Raw genomic sequence first — 20452 nt, 5'->3', positions numbered from 1 at the left:
ATGCCATAGGAATTTTGGTGTTCATTTTGGAGGCAAACAAAAAAATAGGATGGGAACTGTATGTGTTTTAAGACTGCAAATGCTGGTTGCTCAGGAACGAGGACCCTCTGGATATTCCTGGCTAAATGAAACCAATCTGTCACATAATGTTAAACCAATCTGCTCGTGTTAGCCACAGGGCCATCTTCAAATTAATTTATAGCCCCCAAAAATAGCAGAAAGGAAGAAATATCCACACAACTGTTTCTTGTTTTCTTCTTGCCACTTCTTGTCCACATACATTGTTTTAAAGGCCCAGGGGAAAGAAATCCCATGTGCTTAGGGATGAAACCAATTTTCTAAGCAAACATACCAGTAAAAGTTACACTCATAAAAACCACCAGCAGGGACCTAGTTTTTGTTATATTTATATAGGAGGAGGTTTCTGGAGAACTTGGCAGTTCTACTGATACGAGAGGAATGATGAAAGTACTTTTGCCCCCAGAACTTGCAAGGGTTGACTATACAAAAGAGTTTGGGCTTGTTGTAGTAGTACTTAGTTCTTCTCTAGCTCAGTAAACAAAAACAAAGTAAGTCTTGAAAAGGACCTAACATGGAAAGTGTTATCTCAGTGCAAATATATGTATCCTATTGATCCTGATATCCAACTTCTTGCTTCTCACCCCCCAAGGTAACAGAGACCTATAGAAAACTATGGTAAAATAATACTGGAAATGACCACCAAGATTATCACCTTCCAACCTGGAAACCAGTTCCATTTCCTGATGAATGACTGCTGCAGAATATCTTGCTTCACTCAGTGCAAACACAGCATTAACCGTGTGGTGATGTAGCACCCACCTATAATCTCTTTTTGTGTTTGTCTGGGTAGGAGGCATTGGAAGAGATGAAAAGGGTATTGCAATGGGGTCTGAGGCCTTCCTGACCTGTCTCTACTTCCATGCCTCAAAGTCCAAGGTCATTGATGTAGGTCTGGTTGTTAGATTTTACTCTTAATCAAATCTGATGCAGGAAACTAGATATTCTTATGGTGTGGCCATTTCAGGGTGTTCTGAGCTCTACTGTGCCTCCTTTAGAAGGCTTCTGCCACTTATCACGGCTGTTGGAAATGTGGCAAAACAGTAGCTTGACCTACCTAAGTTTTTCATCTCATATGGGTCTCCATTCTCCAGTTACACTGTATGGAATGTGAATAAGACTCCTTCTTTCATCAGAAGATGATGTGAGATTGCGTGTGGTGAGTTTTGCCTATGATCCATTGGGCAATTAGATCTGTGTGCCTGCAGCTTTTATTGGTGTTTGTTTGTACCTCGAGCCTGAAATGAAAACCCTCTCTTAAAATTAGCTCTCCTACATGTTCCTGCACATATGATTCAGAGCCATCTACTTTAAAGACTCAGTACAAAAGAAAGGAGTAATGGAAATTCATAGGTTTAACTGTTGCTTGCCTGCATTGGTAAGGAGCTGATAGGATATATAACAGGTTTAATTTTTCCTAATCCTCTAATTTCTGTTCTGCTTAGGGAACATATAAATGTAGTGAACTATAGATGGAAATGCGGTATATTGGCTTCTACCCTTAGGTTTTCTTGCTATATCTTTGAGATGTTTTTGTTTGTGCATAATCCTTCATAACATGAGAATAGTTTGGCCTGTGTCTATTACATAAAACTGGCAAAATCCCTCAAAGCAGGAGTCAAACCCCTTTTCAGCCCAAGGACCACTTTCCATCATGGGCAACCTTCCCAGGCTGGGTAACAATACTGGACAGAGCAATATATGTTGCTCTTTTAAGAGGAGGCTATACTCCAGCCATACAGCAGCCTCCACATGCACCTTTCCATCCAGGCAAGCACTTCAGTGATACATTCCACCACAGCAAAGACACTTAAGGAGGACACAGAATAGATCCAGTAGGGTGTGTGGTCTGGTGAGAGTCCTGAAGGCCGAATAGAGAGACCTAGAGGGTTGCATGCAGCCTGCAGTCTTGGTCACTTGCAAGATTAAAGGACATTCAAAATTATTATGTTCCTCCCACAGTTGCCAGCATAATCAGACAGACACTTAAGGCTTTGAGAAGATTTGTTTCATGACCGCACCATGAGCTTTTGCCCTGGGCTCAGGTTCTGACCTACATGGGGAGGAGCCAGCCAATTTAGAGGGGAGGACAGGGGACTACAGGCTAGGGTTGCAGAGGGTTTAGACTGAGATACAACCCCTAACACTAAGATTGAGCCTAAACCTCTCAGCCATGAACAGGGATCCCAGAGACTGCAACCTGCGAGCCTGATGTTCCTAAGGGAACATCTACCCACCTGGGGCCTCAAGTTCTCCATTGCTAGTTCACAAGGGCAGGCTATGAACCAGGGAAAACTAATGGAGAAGAGATAGGATGCTATGTTCTGGGCCAGGAGACAAGCTCTTTCAGCTCGTTCATTTCCAAGACAGAGCCTGAGCCTGAGAGGAGTAGTCTGAACTGAGAAGTAAGAAAGGTCTCATTTGGATTTTTAGGCCTTGTTGGAGCAAGTGTGCAATTGTCTTGCTTGGAGCTCTCCAAGGTCCTGCAACTCAGGTTTTAAACTAAGCTGTGTTCTGTCAAGCAATCTGACTACAGCTTGAACTATTTTTTTATTTCCAACATGTAGAACTTTGTTTCCTGTACCCATGTCTGATTGTCTATAGTGTAGCAGTTCCCTTTACCTGCCTTTGCTATTCTGCAATTTTCACTTACTTGTGCTGTACTGGAGTTACTCCCAACCCCCGACTTAATTTCCCTCCTTTCTCACTCTAACTGAAGCCACTTCAATTTATTTCTATCTTCCTTGGTCTTGCCCTTTTCCCTCTTCCAGTGTCTGTTCTCCACCATTAATAAATTTCCTGGGACCTCTATCCAAACACTCCCACACTTTGCCTTTTATGCAGCTACCCTGGGTATCTGATTAATGTTCTGCAGCTGCTGACCTCCAGCTGTCCCTCCCCTGGCTCACCTGTGTTTTCATTTGAGTGAGCCAGGATAGGAATGTTGTGGGAGGCAGCTGAAGCTCCTGTGTCCTCCTGACACCAGGATGTGGTTGTGTGTGTGTGTGTGTGTGTGTGTGTGTGAGAGAGAGAGAGAGAGAGAGAGAGAGAGAGAGGCTGCTGGTGGTAGTTGTAGCAAACTAGGATGATAGGAGAGAGTTTTCTGTTGAAGATAAAATGTGGAGCTTCTCATATGACACTGCAGCCATTTCATTACAGAAGTATTACTTAGGGCAGTGGTGAGGAACATCCAGATTACAATGGAACTACAACATCCATCATCCCTGACAATTGACAATGCTGGCTAAAACTAATGGGAGTTGGAATCCAACATCATCTTGGAAGACCACAGTTTTTCCTATCCCTGGCTTAAGGTGAAAGCATTTGCCACATTATTTTTGAGATTTCATCTGCAATCTTAAGGACTTAGAACTTGCCTTTTATAGATAAGTATTCTCAAGAGACTATGGATTTGTAACTCTACTTTAAGGAAGCACTACTCCATGCCAAATTTGTGATAATTTCACAGTTATATCTGTACGTAGACATTCTTCTATCTGCATTCCTTCCTTATGGACATTTTAAGAGCATAAATGCATATGATGCATAGTCTCTGGACTTGGAAATCTCTAAGGCTTGGATTTCCAAATGGTGAGTTTCACCATTAGCAGCCACAGAAGGTAGAAGATGTGGCCACTCTACTGATTCCAGCCATACATGGCCAGCGGAGCAAACCTGCAGTTGCCATTGCTGCAGTGAATGTGATATGCGGCCCATTGCCAGTTCTAACCAGTGGTTGACACAGCAGGACTTCCAATGCTGAACTTCAGGTTCATATGGGTGTAGGTAGTTGCTCTGAGAGTCTGATCCAAAACCATTTTCTGCTTTAAAGGTTAATAATCAGTCCATTAAATTGGGCCTGGTAACAGATTGTCACCAGATAAGTATAATCTGAATGCCTAGCTGCTACAGTTAAGGCACTGAAGGACTGCCATGTGTACCTCATAAGTTGCTAGTGAAAGCCATTCTAAAATGAAGCCTTCTCCAATAGTTCATATTTCTGCTCCTTCACCATTTCTACAGCCCTGCCCTACTTTTCTCTTCTTTAAGGTTCCACTTGTCAACCCTTCTTTCATAATAAGATGGTCCACTCTGCTGCTACAGAGACTGAAAAACAGTACTTTGGATCTCATTAGAGAGGATGCATTGGAGTACTGCTTGGCACAAAACAGTGGGAATGTTACTATCATAAAACATTAGTGAAACAGCTAAAGCTTCCTACATTTAATGCTAATAGGAAACTGGGTTCCATCTACTTCTAATTAGCCGCAAGACTTGCCTTTTTATAACATGAGAAGCTTTAAAACATATCAAATGCTGATAGAGCAGCAGGTATTTTTTGAACTGCAGTCTCCCTGTATACCTCATTTATCATGAGTTGCCATGAATTCCTACGTATCTGTTAGCTCTCAAGTCCTAGTTACAAGGAGCTAAGGAAATCAAGCAGCGGGATGTGTGTGTGTGTTTTTTAAAAAAATCATTTTTGTACTCTCATTTTCTCAGGTACTGGTTCCTGGCAGTCCTGGTATTGCATGGAGTGAATGAGCATATGTTCTAGGCTGACAAGACAGCTGGCTTCAGGGGCTTGTGGTGGGCATGGGAAGTCTTTTATTGCTTTGTCAGTAGCTCACCTGCAGTCTAGGCAAAGAGTTTGCTCCACCTAGTGGCTGTTACACTTTCACGGTAGGATACAAATGTTGCACACATTTGTTGACCAACAAAGAGACTTTGCTGCTGCAGTAAATTAAAATGGAAATAGTTCTAGCTGTAAAATAAGATGTTGTCCCACCCTGCAGAACACAGAGCACTGCATGAAAATTAGAGAGGAGTGGGGTGGGAAAGAAGATTCTGACAGCACTGGGACAGGGATAAAAAAAATATCTTTGCAATCTCTCAGGGTAGTGAAGCCCATCCAGAGAGCCAGATGCGTAGGAACATCTACAGAAACAGCCCCCCAGAGTTCTTCTCTGCATAGAGAAAATAAAATTTATTTAAAATTTATATGGTGTGCTGAGCATTAAAGCAGAAGTGAGATGTGAACTTGCAGTATCCCAGGATACAATTCAACCTTTTGACCAGTGTGGTGTGCTTGAACTTCCTGTCTACATATACGTACATTGGGGTGAGGGGATCTGAACATTCCAAGAACTATGGGAACGCCTATATATGTGAACATGTGAATAAAATTGTGTTTTGAATAGACTGTGTTTTAGTGAATTCTCTCTTTAGAACCAGACTTAACTAGATAAGATGACAGAGATCTCTGATAACATCTCCTGTTTCTTATAATTTAGGGAAGAGCAGATGTTTGGGGCAGGGGAGAGATTTAGATGTAAGTAGAGCCCTTCTGGATCAAACCAAAGGCCCATTTAGATTTGTATCCTGTTTTCACAGTAGCCAACCAAGCAAGGCAGGAGCCCACAGTAATTTTCTCCCCAGCAACTGGTATCCAGAGGCAGACTGCATCATTCGGTTTGGATTGAGACTGAAGTGCTGGGGTAGAGGAACTTAACACTTTCCTCAAGTGCTGAATTCTCAAGGCAAAGCTTCCGCCCTCTAGTTGATAGCTGCCATATTATGGGAAACTTACAAACAGCAGCTTCTTCATTCTACTGAGGTAACGTGCATATACACGAGAACAACTGGCACTGGTTTTCTCTTTAGATGCAGGAGTTTGGACTCAAATATGTGGTTTGCATGTGCATGGACTTTTTCTGGTAAATACCTTTCCAGTTGTGTTTCAGTAGTATGGCCTCAGCCCTGCTCCAGTTGATTTTTCACCTTCTCTTTCTTACAGTCAAGCACCTCCTTCAACCGAGATGCTGTTAAGGCAGGGACAGGGCGTCGGTTCCTTGGCGGGCTACTTGATGACACCTCTTACTGCTACACCCTGGAAGTCTCCTTCTACAGTTACATAGTTGGAGGGACTACTTCTACAGTCCCGTACACAGAAGAAACATGTATCCTTTGTGATGCTTTAGTTTTTGTTTTCGTCTACCACGACCTGGGAATCTAAGGTAAGCAAAGACTTGGAATAACAGCAGCTCAAAAAAATACCTTCTTTGCTTAACCACACTGTTATATCATCTTTTCAAGGTTTCTCAGAAGTTTCTGTTAGGATATGGCTTGGATCCTGAAGTAATTTAGTATCAGAAAATTCATGAGAGGAACATTTCCCATCCCCTCAATCTCCCTGCAGCATTTGTGTCACATTTGCCAGAGTATCTGGGAATGTGGGATGGGACATGAGGGAGCTGTTGGGTGAGAAGAGAACCAGGCTAAATTGGGTAGCTTTCTGCCTGATCTGGGGTTGAACCCCCCATTTCCCCATCAGTCTTTTGTTCCCCATCACATGCTGTTCTGGGGGCCCTTCTATACTCTTGAGGTTTTATGAGGGGTGCAGGTGGCTGCAGGATGGAGGAGGCAATAGCAAGCTTTCCTTCCAAGAACTTCTTCAAGTAAAATAACCGTAGAATCAAAGACTATTTCTATATACCTGTTTTCTCCCCCCTCTTTTAGGGCTGTATATTGTATAACCTCATTAATGTGCACCTTTTCTGTTTATTCATACTATTCTATAATATTCCAAAGGTTTGCCAGAAGTTTCTATTAGCTTTTATATCCAATGGCAAGTGTTAAATTTGTTCTGTCGTCAACCTCTTCTGAATCCTGGTCTAAGCTGTCAAAAGCAATTTTAGCCCCTGTGAGAAAATGCCAGTCACTATTCAAAAAAGACTGTGCTGTCCTTGATTATGCATTCCCTCCGTGATTTACATCTCCCACTTCCTCAGCTCCCTGCTAAAAGTCATCCTTCCTTTTTATTTCCCTTTTTGGGGAATGGAGGGGGGGGGTTGGTGCTCTTTATATCTCTGCAGGATCAACTTGTCTTATGCAGATGGAGCTATATCACTCTTGCTTCATACATCATTGCCATCAGCCAGCCAGAGCAGAAAATAAGTTGTAGATAGCAGTGATTATCTTTGGTGATGAGGTACAGAAAAGCTGAGACTGCAGTTTGATTTCCATAAGCATGGCTGACCCTGCTGTGCTAAAAGTAGCACAAGCTGGTTTGAACAGGCAAACATGGAAAATGTTAGCATAACCTGTGTATTAATGTGGAAAATCTTGCCCTGCTTGGATGTAACTTCCTCTCCTTCCTCCTTTGCTGATGTTAGATCTCTCAAAGAAGAGAAGCCCTACCTTTCCCTGAATTCCATTGCACTCATTCCCTGCCACCTTCTGATGTTACATTTCAATTTCTGGCCAAGAATGACTGTGGTTGGGAAGTTAGAAGCAGGGCTAGCAAGCTTCTTGAAAATCATCACTGCAGAAGCTAAATTAATTGGCACAAGAATGATTAATTGAATACTATTTCATTATAATTGAAATACTGTTTCATTATAAATTCCATGATCCTTTAGAGTGCCCAAGCTTGGATATAAATAAATTTGTTGAAGATTATGTTGTGGAGCTATTGAGGCATGTTAGGAAAGCATAAAAAGACAGCCTTATCATGGAAATGGGGATAAGAGTTCCTGTCTCTGCCAGGGATTGTACTCAAAACACCAGCTTTTTGTCTAAGAAATCACTCTTGTCAAATCATCCTAATTTACCAGAGAGACTCGGTGATTGTGATTTCTAGTTAGCTGCATTTCTTAAGTAGAAGACAAAGCAGAGTTCTTTAATGTATTGTGTGGAGCACTGTTTTTCTAATTTATAAATGATCAAGCTTAAGAAGACAACACGTCAGCGTTGAAAATCACCCTCTTTAATGTCAAGATGTGTCCTGGTAACCGATGTATTTGCAGCTAAAATGAAACCATGCTAGTTAGGTTGCAGCAGCTCTTTATGGGCATGTTTGCAAATTGGTAATTAAATAACATGGTTGAGGTTTTTTTTAATGACCTTGGAGTTCATTAATGACTGCAGGGAAAACATTTTTTTCTACTGAACTGTGTTGAGATGAACCCTTATGTAGCTAATTGTACTTTTTAAGAGGAGAATTTAAAAGTGTAATTTGATTATGTTAATTCAAACGATATGTTAAATTTATTTATATGGCCCACAGTGAAATCTGTGGATTGGATCCAGAACAAGTTGGTAGCACTTAGGTTCGATTGAAAGTAATATGAAATAATAGTTACGACTAATGGATGTCCAATTAATTTCAGTAGGACCTAAGCTGGTCAAACCTGGGCTGGATCCAACCCAATAGCATGTATTCTCCTGAAGATGCTGGAAGAGGAAGCAGTAACCATTTCTGGTAGCAGTGGACAGGGATAGCCAGTGTGATACCCTCCATGTGCTGTTGGACTAGAATTCCCATCAGCCCCAGCATCTCCAATTATTAGGAATGATGGGAGTTGTAGTCCAGCAACATCTGGAAAGTACCACAGTGACTACACATGTACTGACTATGGGCTACAAAACAGGACCACAATATTTATTAAGGCTGTGGTGTACATTTCTGCATTTCACCATTGAGGCTGAAAATAGCTTTCCTCTGTCTGATACTATTTCAGCGTATTTTTTTCCTGTTTAGGGTATTCTTCACTTTCTTAAGAGAGATCTATCAGTCAGAAGTCATGTAGTAAGTGTGATGACATCCAGGTGCAATGTAGCCAATCAGATTTGACTGTGTGATGACATCACTTAAAGGAAACAAAGCCAACTAACAGAGCTTGCTGCATTAGGCACGTGAAGAATTCCAACCAGTTGTATCATTCATTGCCCTTGCTCTGTATGGGCAAGCATTTTTACACTCCCTTTTATGTTGTCCTCTCAAAGTGCTAAAAGGGTAGCTTTTGGTGCTGCTGGAAACGTTGCAAAAATGCCTCACCTCTGATGCATGTATAACCCTTGTGCCACCCATGTGATGTGCTCATAAATTTCAATGGGGTTTCACTAGTGTCAGGGTGGAAGTTCAGCCCAGGTTGGGGGGTTTTGGGGGGGGAGGAGGAGGAGAGGAATCCGCATGCAAAACAGGAACTGAAAATGTCTCCTATGCTTTACATTTCAATAAGAGCACAGAATAAATCAACTCTGTGCCCCCCCCCCCAGTTCACTGCTTTCAACTTCTTAGTTTGGTTATTTAAACAGAAATGGGCAATGGTTATGATGCTTGTACAGAGAAACAAAAAAATTACAAGGAGAAAAGTGTTTAAATGGGAAACATATTTAAATGGGAGCACCACAATTTCTTTTCCTTCTTTAAGCTTGTCCTTATTCCTTTCTCTTACATATAAGCAAATTGGAAGGAAGCGAAGCAGATGGAACTGATAGCTAAACTCTTGGCTGTTCAGAGAACCATAAAAATGCTATTAAACCTATAGTTGAAATAATTCTTTGGTAAATGTTAAATTCCTATTAGTTATACTTGCATAACTTAGGTGTAACAGAAAGGGCAATACTAAGCTGAAAGGCAGTGGAGGCATTGAAGGGCTTAAAAACTATGAACAGTCTACAAAAATTATCTGAAGAGAGTAAAGTTGATAGCAACCATGTCAGATTGGAGATTTAGCTTGGCAACTGACTTGGTACCTGTGTGTGTGTGTGTGTGTGTGTGTGTGTATGTATCTGTCTGAAGTACAAATAAGACGGGGCAATGAACACTTTGAATGACCCCTGGGGCATAGATTAATTACAAAAATCTGTATATCACTGGGGTTTTTTGAGATGTTCTGCCATGTTTCATGTTTGTGAGTGTGGCTTCTAAACAAAAAGTATTAATACACCGGGTGTGTGTGTGCGGGTGTGTGGACTGCTCAGATTAAAGGATAATATAGATACAAACAGATGCATGTATGGTGCATATGCTAAATTTAAAATAAGATTTATTTCTATTACCTGAATAGAAATTCTGAGAATGTCTTCTCTAGAGCTGCCATGTTGCTAGTCTTCAAACTGAATGCATTTTTAACTTCACACCCCACCTTGATGTCAAATCCTATGTGTGCGTATGGCACAATGAATGTGCTAAACATGTTGGATCTCATCCATTTGCTTCCTCCTTGGTTGGCCTTGCCTCCACAAAATTGACCTAACATCCACACATCCCTGATCTTTCCCACCCAATTGTGTGGGATAACTATTGCATATTATTGGGCTGGACTTTATGGGTTGAATCCAACTAAGTCATGCTCAGAGCAAACCCACTGAAATAAATGAAAGCAACTAGTTTAAGTTCCTTCCAGTAGCACCTTAGAGACCAACTAAGTTAGTTATTGGTATGAGCTTTCGTGTGCATGCAAACTTCTTCAGATACTAAGGTGCTACTGGAAGGAATTTTTTTATTTTGTTTCGACTACAGCAGACCAACACGCCTACCTACCTGTAACTAGTTTAAGTTCGTTACAGTGATTTTAGTGGTTCTATTCTAACACTGCTGGGTACAGCCCTGTATACACACATGCACCACTTACAGATTATGCAGAGCAAGGCAGAAGCTGACCATGTTCCTAATTTTACAGTCTTCTGTTTGAAAGGCTATCGGAAGACAGCCCTCTGTTTGAAGATGTGTCCAGTCTAAGAGTAGTACTGTATTCAACTAAGACCACTCAGAGATGACTCACTGAAATTGATGAGCCTAAGTTAGTCAAGCCTGTTCCCTTCAGTGAGTCTACTCTGAGTTGGACTAGCTTTGGATGTGGTGATGCATATCCTCCTTTTCAGCAATATGTGAAGGCAGGTTTCCGCTGTTCCACCATGCACTGCCATACTCTTTTCCCTTGCCTTCTCCATTAGCAACATTTGTTTTAACGCAGAACTCAGCTCCCTGGCCCCTGCCTCCTCCCAAGTTCTTTTTCTTCACATTCAAATGTGCTTGGTATCAAGAGGTAGATTTTATTTTTTTTAAAGTGTGCTCCTTTATAATGAGAAAATGAAATGCTAGTTGCATATCTTCTGCCAGTTCTCTTCTGGAAAAAAGTAAGTGTCAGCAGGAATCTAGTTATCAATTAATTGCAGCCAAAGCAAATGCTACAGTACACTAGTAGCCTCCACATGCACCATTTGCCAAGTTTATAATAGTATCAGCCTAGCAATCCATTAGTAAGATCCTGGTCCTCAGTATCATCTGAGAAATACTGCTTTATCGCCACACTAAAACAAAAGCTATTTTCAATTATTGCACACATACTTCCTCACTCCATATGAGTTCCTGTTTGCCTGCAATAAGCTTACAAGTTCACTGTACTGTATTGTGCTTCTAGACTTCTTACAGGAATGTCTCTGGGAAATTCCTTTTCTAGCCAGAGATTCAATGGGGCTCTTTACAATAGCAGTGGAGCTTCTACATTTCATAGAATTGTAGAGTTGGAAGGGACCCTGAGGGTCAGCTGGTCCAACCCCTGGCAATATAGGAATTGCAACTAAATCATACATGATATATGACCATCCAACCTCTACTTAAAAACTTCCAAGGAAGGAGAGTCCACACAGTACTCCTGGTGTGGTCTGACCAAGGCACAATCAATGTGTGTGTGTGTGTGTGTGTGTGTGTTTGTGTGTGTGTGTGTGTGTGTGTGTGTGTGTGTGTAAGTAATACAGCCATCAGACCCTATCTGATATATCCCCATGCCACAAATGGTATACAGGGAAGCCAGAGAGATTGTTTTGATGGGCAATGCAAGGAGGCAAAGAAAGACCTTTTAAGAGCTATTAGGATTTTGTTTTTGGAGGGGGGGACCCTCTGTAATTAATAAGGGGGATATGAGTAGGATTAGAGTAACATATAAGAAAATCCTTAAAAATAAAATAGCAAATATTGTAAAATAGTGAATGTTGTGAGATGACAGTGGCAAGAACTAGGGCTGGCGGTGTCTGAGCAAAGGGAAGATAAATTCTGGGACCTGGCAGCTTGAAGCATGAACAAAACAAGATCAACAAAACAAGATGCCACCATATTGGCGCAAAGCTGGGTGGAATATAAAAATTAATAATTATTAATTATAAGAATTTGCACCTTGCCCATCTGACTGGACTGACCCAGCTTCCAGCATATATAAAAATATAATAAATCCTTAAACCTTAAATGCTTCCCTATACAGGATTGCCTTCAGATACTTCCTAAATGTTACATAATTACTCATCTCCTTAATATCGGATGAGAGGGCATTCCACAGGGTGGGTGTCCCTACCAAGAAGGCCCTCTACCTGATTCCCTGTAGTAGTAGTAGTAGTAGTAATAAGGGCAACCAGCAGCTGCTAAAGTGACCACTGATTGGTCAAAACTACTGGAATGGTAGTATCCCCTATGGCATCCCCTACAAAAATAAAATCTCTCATAGACTACTACATCTCACCTTTTTGAATGATTGGTAATCTGCTCTAGGAAGGCATCATATTATTTATGCCACTCAAATTCCAGAGACCATGGGAGGCCTGCATGCCTATTTTGTATTTATGTCACAAGAGAATGCAGCCAATATTGATTTAATTTAGCAATAATACTCTCATTTTTTGCTTTTGCCTTTGTACTCTCCAGAGACTTTAATTAATGACAATGCACAGCATCCTGCTAGGTACGGATTTTTTTCTCCCTGCCCTACATTTTAAAAAAGTGACTGGAGAAGCTAAGAAACAAATTGAATCCACCTTTAGTATAGCAAACAAAGTTCCAGTGAATTCAGCAAATCTGGCACACTTTCCTGTTGCTGAACAGCCCTAAGACCTTTGTTACAGGCATCTTTGTTTCTGTGTTAAATTTAGTTTGTTTTTTACTTTGGCTGCCATGTACAAAAATGGCATGATTTGTCCTAAGGAGTAGAATCTAGCCCTCCTCATAAACAATGAACACCCACTCTTCAAATCTTATTTAAGCAGTTTTTAAGATAGCACGGGTCACCACCACTACTACTCAAAAGCTATTTTTTCTAGAAAAAGAGGTGCCAGAACTCACCATGGACACCTCCCTTGTTCTCTTACAATGGCAATGGCGCCCACCTGAGAGGTGCTGAAACTGAGTTCCAGTGAGTTCTGGCTGGAAAAAAAGCCCTGGCAGTGACAGATCTTGGATTTGGGTGTGTGTATGGGAATGAATGCCCATTGCTTAGAATTCCCTGGATCTGGGACATTGTTGTGGCAGCATCCTCAGGCATAATTAGGAGAACAGTACCAGCCCTTCTCAAGAGTTCCCCGTGTTGTGGTAGTGCTGCTGCCACCGCCAAATATGTTTTGGGAGCAGGAAAGAGGCTGTGCGTGTGTTGTCTTACAAGCACAGTCTCATTCCTGTTGATGTCTGCAGGACCATGTTGAAGCTTAAAATTTGGAATGGACTTAGAAATGAGCTATTTTTCCAAGAGGTTTTTTTTTTTAACACTGTTACTTTAGATGACCCCATTCTGTATTGCAACTGCGGCATCAGCTATCCATATTCATTTGTGTTGCTGCTTCTTTTATATTAACAAATTCTGTGCTATTTCTCAGCTCTCTTTACCAATAATTTAAGTGGAACTATCTTCCAGGGTTAATCATTTCTTCACATGTAAGAGAACTCCACACTCTACACGCTTGCCAGGTGTCCTGCATATCTGCATATGTCCGCAGAGTTAAAATGGACATGTGTGGGATATGTGGCAAGAGATGACTCAGGCCAATGGAATATGCTTGTGTGGGACCCTACCATTTTAAAGGACCAAGGAGACAGCCACCTATGTGATGAGTGCATGATCTAAGATTAACAGTAGGCCTTATGTGGGTGCAGGAAGCAAACAACCAACCAACCAAGAACACTGGAGAGGTGTATATCCAAAGATGGATGTGAGATGCTGAAGAAGAAGAAGAAGAAGAAGAAGAAGAAGAAGAAGAAGAAGAAGTAGTGCAGGATCTGTCTATCATTGCTCCATCTCATACTTGTCACCAACCAGAACTCATGGTATCATTGTGATTGTATATTTTCTGCCTTGCGCCTTAATCCCCTGGACACGAGATTTAGAAGCTGACCCAGAGAACAAGCAGCAGTAAGGTGCGTAAATCCCCATGGAGATACAACTAGATCTCTCAGGCTCCTTAGAAATCCTTGCCTTTCAGCAGAATAACAAATCCTTGACTAACTACAGTTCTTGCTTTCCCATCCTTCACATACAATCCACTCTGCCATACTTAAGCAAGTCAGCAAAGAAACAGTTGTGGATACACTTCCCCACAAATTTAACTACTAACTACTACCTATAACTAGCATATATGTTTCTCCATTCAAAGTGACTCAGTACTTCTCAGCTGGGCATGGCTAGTTCTCGCTTTATGATTTCCACCCCTCATCATGAGTAAGCCGGCACCATCCAGAGGCAATAGGGAAGGGCACAGGAAATGGCTAGGGAACCCAAATGTGCATCCTCACCCACTTGCCCTCTTATGCCAAGGGTGAGACCTTAAACCCAGCTTGATGTGTCACCTTAGCAGGAGCCCTGCTCAGAACTCCTTGTCACTGACCAGTGGCCACACAAACCAGGAACACAGCACTCATAACGCTCCATTCTTGGCCCTTGCCCTTAAGTTATTGGTTTAAGAAAGGCTAGACAAACAGTGTGCTAAAATCCTTTTCTGAGACATACAGCTTATTTCTGAGCCCGCCATCCTGGAATGACATTAGTTAAGTTGTGGCACAGGTGTGTGTTGTCCACATATCTACATTTACAGGAGCAAAGACATAATGGTTCAGCTACTGTCCAAAGCAACTTCTGCATATGCAGCTACTAGAGATGAATGAATGAATCTTTATTTGCATCAGCCACCAGCCATAGCAATAAAACAACAATACAATATACAAAGAATAAAGATATAAGGTCAATTATATAAAATACATTTTTGGGTTTTGAATCAATAGTCAAATAGTGGATCTTATTCTAATTGCCCCAGCTAAAAACCCTGCAATCTTTGCTGTCACCTGCTCATCTTGATCTGCCAAAAGAAAGGACACTGTGACAGTGGCTGGGTGACCTGGAATGGACAATAAAAGAGGGGTGATAACCTCATTTCTCAAGTCTTTATAAAGAGTGCAAGCCAGAAGGGCATGCGCCACCAAGTTGAAGTGGGTAGGTGGAAAATAGTCGTACCATGGACAAAATTTCCTTATTATGGCCAAGTTGTTCTCTCGCTTAATATCATTTAGGCACTGACTAATTAGACTGTTGGGGACGCAGGTGGCGCTGTGGGTTAAAGCCTCAGTGCCTAGGGCTTGCCGATCGAAAGGTTGGCGGTTCGAATCCCTGCGGCGGGGTGCGCTCCCGCTGCTCAGTCCCAGCGCCTGCCAACCTAGCAGTTCGAAAGCACCTCCGGGTGCAAGTAGATAAATAGGGACCGCTTACCAGCGGGAAGGTAAACGGCGTTTCCGTATGCGGCTCTGGCTCTGGCTCTGGCTCTGGCTCTGGCCAGAGCAGCAATGTCACGCTGGCCACGTGACCCGGAAGTGTCTCCGGACAGCGCTGGCCCCTGGCCTCTTAAGTGAGATGGGCGCACAACCCCAGAGTCTGTCAAGACTGGCCCGTACTGGCAGGGGTACCTTTACCTTAATTAGACTGTTTGCTTTACTAAAATCCAGTGTGAGTAGCTGTTGTGGTGATAAACCACAAGAGTGAAGGTTTTGATAGACAATTTTAGTCCAGGCGCTCTTGTGACAATCTTGCAGCACTAGGGATATTAGAGCAGGGGGATTTCAGTTTAGGCGAAGCCAATAGTTAAGTGTCCTATGCCATATCTGTAATTGTACCGAGGGAAGATTAGCCTCTAGGCGCAATGAGGTGGTACAGAGAAAATTTGCCTTAAGAACTTTGATTGGACAGCTTCCGTAGATCCAAGCTGAGTGCCTGTCCAAATCTGAGCCCCATATAATAACTGTGCTAGGGGTTCAGCTTGGAACACTTCCAGGGCTGATGGTATATGTTTACCACCTTTTGTGTAGAAAAAGCGTGTCAGAATTTTGGCACTTTGGGACGCTTTTTCTTTTGTACATTTCTGGTGTGCTCCCCATGACCCCGTAGACTGGAAAATAAGGCTGAGATATTTGAAAACTTTGACCTGTTCAATGAGCTGGTTGTCCATGCTCCATCTATGGGCTCTATAGTTTCTTGAGAAAACCATGACTTGGGTTTTCTTGTAATTCATGGCCAGCTGTTCTCTCTGGCAATATCCTGAAAATTCCCTCATCAGTCTTTTTAGGCCTACTTTTGTTGGGATAGTAGAATGGAATCTACTAGAAATGTATTCCCAGTGGCTGGCACCAGTGTTATGATTTTGTAGCCAGCTTTTCACACAAGAAGTCTGCCTGCTTTCCTCTGCTTGCTTAATACAATGCCCTCCCTTTCTTTTTGAGGCACAGTTCCTTGATTTGGTTCCATTTTCAAAGCCTTCCTGGAAGACAGCATTTCTTCAGCCCAGGGCCAGGGCAAGTGTGAATCTTGTGAACCGTCAATATTTTTCTTGAGATGATAAATGGCCTGCCGATAAACGAAGGCAGCTGCCAGCTCTGTCTGAGAAACACACCTTCATCCCCAGTTTGTCCGTGCCTGGCTTATTTATGTGCCTGCTAACTTTAAACACTTACACCAGACAAACTTAAAACAGCCTTCTGAGTTATTCCAAAACCGTAATCGCCGTCGTGTGTGAGGCAGATACCAGTCACAAGATTTCAGCAGCTCCAGTGCACACAGAAAGACTCATGTTCACATGGAGCTCTGTGAAATCAGGTAGCTGTGCAGGTAAGGGGCTGCAAATGGGGAGTTTATTTGGGAGGGGTTGGCTTTCAAGCCTCAAATGGACATGATTTCACCATATAAAAATGTGTTCTGCTAGTAAAGTTTGTGGATATATCTGCAAAGGTGCCCTAAAGGTTTCCCTTTCCACGCAGAGTGCAAGTAAAGAGAAAGATACCTAGAAAGGGCATCAGAAATAGTATGGAGAGTTAAGGAGAACCTATAGTGACAGGCCAGCCCAACTTGTGACCACCAAGCCAGATTTAGCTTCCCGTCCCTGTATTGTGGCCTCCCATATATATGCATAGCAATCTCTGCATTCTGTTTGGCAGTTCCAGGCAAAGGGCAAAAGAAAGGATCCCAATAGGTTTCTCAAACCCCTATGAACAGTCCTGTCCTGCATGGCTGGCGATCTGCACTTGGGTTGGTGGGTCATGCACGTCCGATCTAGGAGACTGATTTGGACCCATGGGCTTTGATGTTCTTGTGGCTTTTCATGTTAAAAGCAATGCCATGTGTCCTGCATCTGGTCAATACAATCTTTGTTTTTCCTTACAATTTGCCCCTTTTGCAGTATATATGGGTTAGCCCATATAACTTAAAAAAAAAGAAAAAGAAAACAACAACAGCAGCAGCAACAACAACAACAACAACAACAACCAGGCAAATAGGGAATTCTGTTGCAAACTACTGGCTTGGTGCATCTTTCTGTATCTCTGCAGTCAAATGCCATCATCCTATAACCTAGGAGATAACTAAGCAGTTTTCCTCTTCCTCCATCACCTTTCCTGGGTGATTCCTAAACAGCATAGATTGCATTTGTCTGTAGTTAAAGTGCCCTCTTGTGGCACAAATGAGATTTTCCTCCTTCCTCCAAATGTCCTTACAGGAGAAATATTTGGATGTTTTCTTTGTTGCTGTGAAATAAAGTCAAGCCACTGCCCCTGCTTTTAAAATCTTTATAGCTTCAGTTTCACTTGGCAGGCAGCGATGGTGGCCAGTAGTTATCATCATGGTGATTCAAGCATTTCTGTAATAGCTGGGGGAAAGAAATTATCCACATTGTAGCTATAATAGGTTGAGATTCATCCTTTTCTTACATACAGAAGATAGCAAATAATCATATTTAGGGTTACAGATGCTGCTGTAAATAGATGAAAGACATTTGTCTCTGCTCCATTCTTCTCTTTGGGTTATATCCTCATCAGGCATAAACTGGAGCACTAGCCTGTCAGACCATGCCAGGAACAGCCTAGTATGTGCATCAGCCTCAATTCATCCCCTTACTGCAGTGTGCTATGCCAAACCATCCCCCGTTAACATCAAGAGTAATTTTGCCAATGATTTCAGTAGCTTCACGGCTTATTGGTTAGGAAAGAGGTGACTGAAGAACAGGCAGACATTTGTCTTAAATGTTCTCAAAAGTGATCCACACAGAAAGCCAGTTGCGGACACACTTGCCAATGTGAATTCAAGGTTAGCAGTCACTGTAGAAGTATGTAGCTGGATTTAAAAGAGGCTTTAATAAAAGGAAGGAGTTAATTGCTTGCTGTTGCAGGTGTTTTCGCATTCTCACAATATTTATGGAATGTTTCACACTGCCATTGATTGTAGCTGAAGTTTGTGAGTCAAGTTAGGGATCAGTTGATCTGGACATTTACTTTGTTGTTGTTATAGGAGGCAAAGCTTGCTTTACATTTGGGTTTTTGTTGTATCGAATAAGGGCATTCTTAAAAGATAACTTCATACTACAAAGTTGTTCTGCAAACCTGATGCAATATTTCTTTCAGTGTCATCATCTCATTATAGTGGGAAGTTCAGGAACAATCTTTACAGGGTGTGTTTCCGCCATAGGAGGTACAAGGGTTATAGGGTATTTTTAAAACAACAACAACAACCCATTTGTTTATAAATGTGCATCATGAACCACCACCTGTACATATGAGGGTGCAGGGGCAAGTGCATAGGCAGCAACAGATGATGTTAATCAACTCCAAAGCCAGCCTAGCTCTTGTCACATCAAAATAAAAAAATGAAAAAACTGCTGCTGCTTCCCAATCAGCATATTGAGGGAAAACTGGATGGTGACTCAACTCAGGCAGGTGTTTTTGTCCTCAGCTTTTGCATTGCAGCCAGATTCCTATTAGAGCCTGTTTTAGGGAAACAGGGTATACCATACCAAATGTCTCTCTACCTTGTATAGTTGGGCAGTGTAATTCCCAACAATATTGTTGTATATTGCATTAGTTCACATTCCAGGAACATTCTTTAGATTGGTATAATAGGATCATGTTTACAGATGACCTGATTGCCACTCAGACTTGTTTACATTTGAAAAAGTCCATGATGAGATCAAGGAGTCTTAACTTCTCTTTCATCTGCCTGTGGCTTGTGAGCAGGTGTAGCATATGGAAACAAGCCACCAGCACTAAGTCACAACCTTGGAGGAGTGGGGAGCAAGGGCAGAGGTGGATCTGAAGCAACAACATTTTGGCGTAGAGTTGCTGACTAGACAGAGTGCCCATCAGACTGGAGATTTCACAGAGAAATACAAGGATCTGTGACTGGTCTAGGGATTTTTAACTGGAAAATCATCATTAAAGATTAACAGTCCTAGGATGAAACCTGGGCATGGCAATGTCTAAATCTTAATGCTGTAAACAGGCATTGAGTGTTTATGCAGCATGGATATATGTTTCCTTGTATCCTATAGGGGATATATGTTCGTCATCACTCATTGCAGCGCACATGTAATGGACATACTGTCTGTCAGTCCTTGGAGAAATGGTCCGCCCTTTTTTTGTATTTTCTGTTTCAAAATCCTCCAGTGCTGCAATCTGTTCAGTAACTCCCTTCTGGGATTATTTATTGTCAAAACAGCAATCAACAGAGTTTTAAAACCGGCTCAAAAGCTCTCTTGGAGTCCCTTTAGGATAGTTTCCAGGCACCACATTTGTTTGATACCAAAGCTGTTGTAAATCACTCCAAAATGTTCACTGATGTCATCTATTCATCCATAGGTGTTCTTTGGGCCTCCTTCTAACATTGCAGGAGTTGTTTAGGATTTTGTGTGGAAGTGTAACTGAGGTGCCAGTGGTGGGTCTCACGATCGCTAGGTGCCGGGAGCTATGTAGTTAGATGATAGCCCCATCTCTTGCAGGGGCGCAATTAGTGCCAGCACCGTCCGTTAAGAGTTTGGGTGTAATCTTCGACACCTCCCTTTCCATGGAGGCGCAGATTGCAGCTATAACAAAGGCGGCATTTTTCCATCTCCGCCAAACTAAGCAGTTGGCTCCTTACCTCTCTCGCCCTGCCCTAGCCACTGTGATCCACGCGACGGTCACCTCCAGACTGGATTATTGTAACTCGCTCTACGTGGGGCTGCCCTTGAGACTGACCCAGAAACTCCAGCGGGTGCAGAATGCTGCAGCGAGACTCCTTACGGGGTCTTCGCTGCGAGATCACATTCACCCGGTGCTATACCAGCTGCACTGGCTCCCGGTGGAGTACAGGATTAGGTTTAAGGTGCTGGTTTTAACCTTTAAAGCCCTACACGGCCTAGGACCCTCGTACCTACGGGACCGCCTCTCCTGGTATGCCCCACAGAGAAACTTACGGTCTTCAAATAAAAACATCTTGAAGGTCCCAGGCCACAGAGAAGTTAGGCTGGCCTCAACTAGAGCCAG

At 42.3% G+C, this 20452-nt stretch overlaps 1 protein-coding gene across 1 annotated transcript in view; it reads left to right on the top strand.

Moving 5' to 3' along the window:
• BEND5 (BEN domain containing 5) overlaps nucleotides 1–20452 on the top strand; it is a 734690-nt gene that overhangs the window by 674133 nt on the left and 40105 nt on the right. The window contains exon 11 of the mRNA XM_079980403.1: nucleotides 5876–6038. Within this exon, the coding sequence (XP_079836529.1) occupies nucleotides 5876–6038 (163 nt within the window). The remainder of the gene's footprint in view (nucleotides 1–5875; nucleotides 6039–20452) is intronic.

This window comes from Podarcis cretensis (assembly GCF_951804945.1).
Source record: "Podarcis cretensis genome assembly, chromosome: 6".
NCBI classification, from domain to species: Eukaryota; Metazoa; Chordata; class Lepidosauria; order Squamata; family Lacertidae; genus Podarcis; species Podarcis cretensis.
Note: the sequence above shows the minus strand (reverse complement) of the source record. Positions and strands in the feature narration are given on the sequence as shown.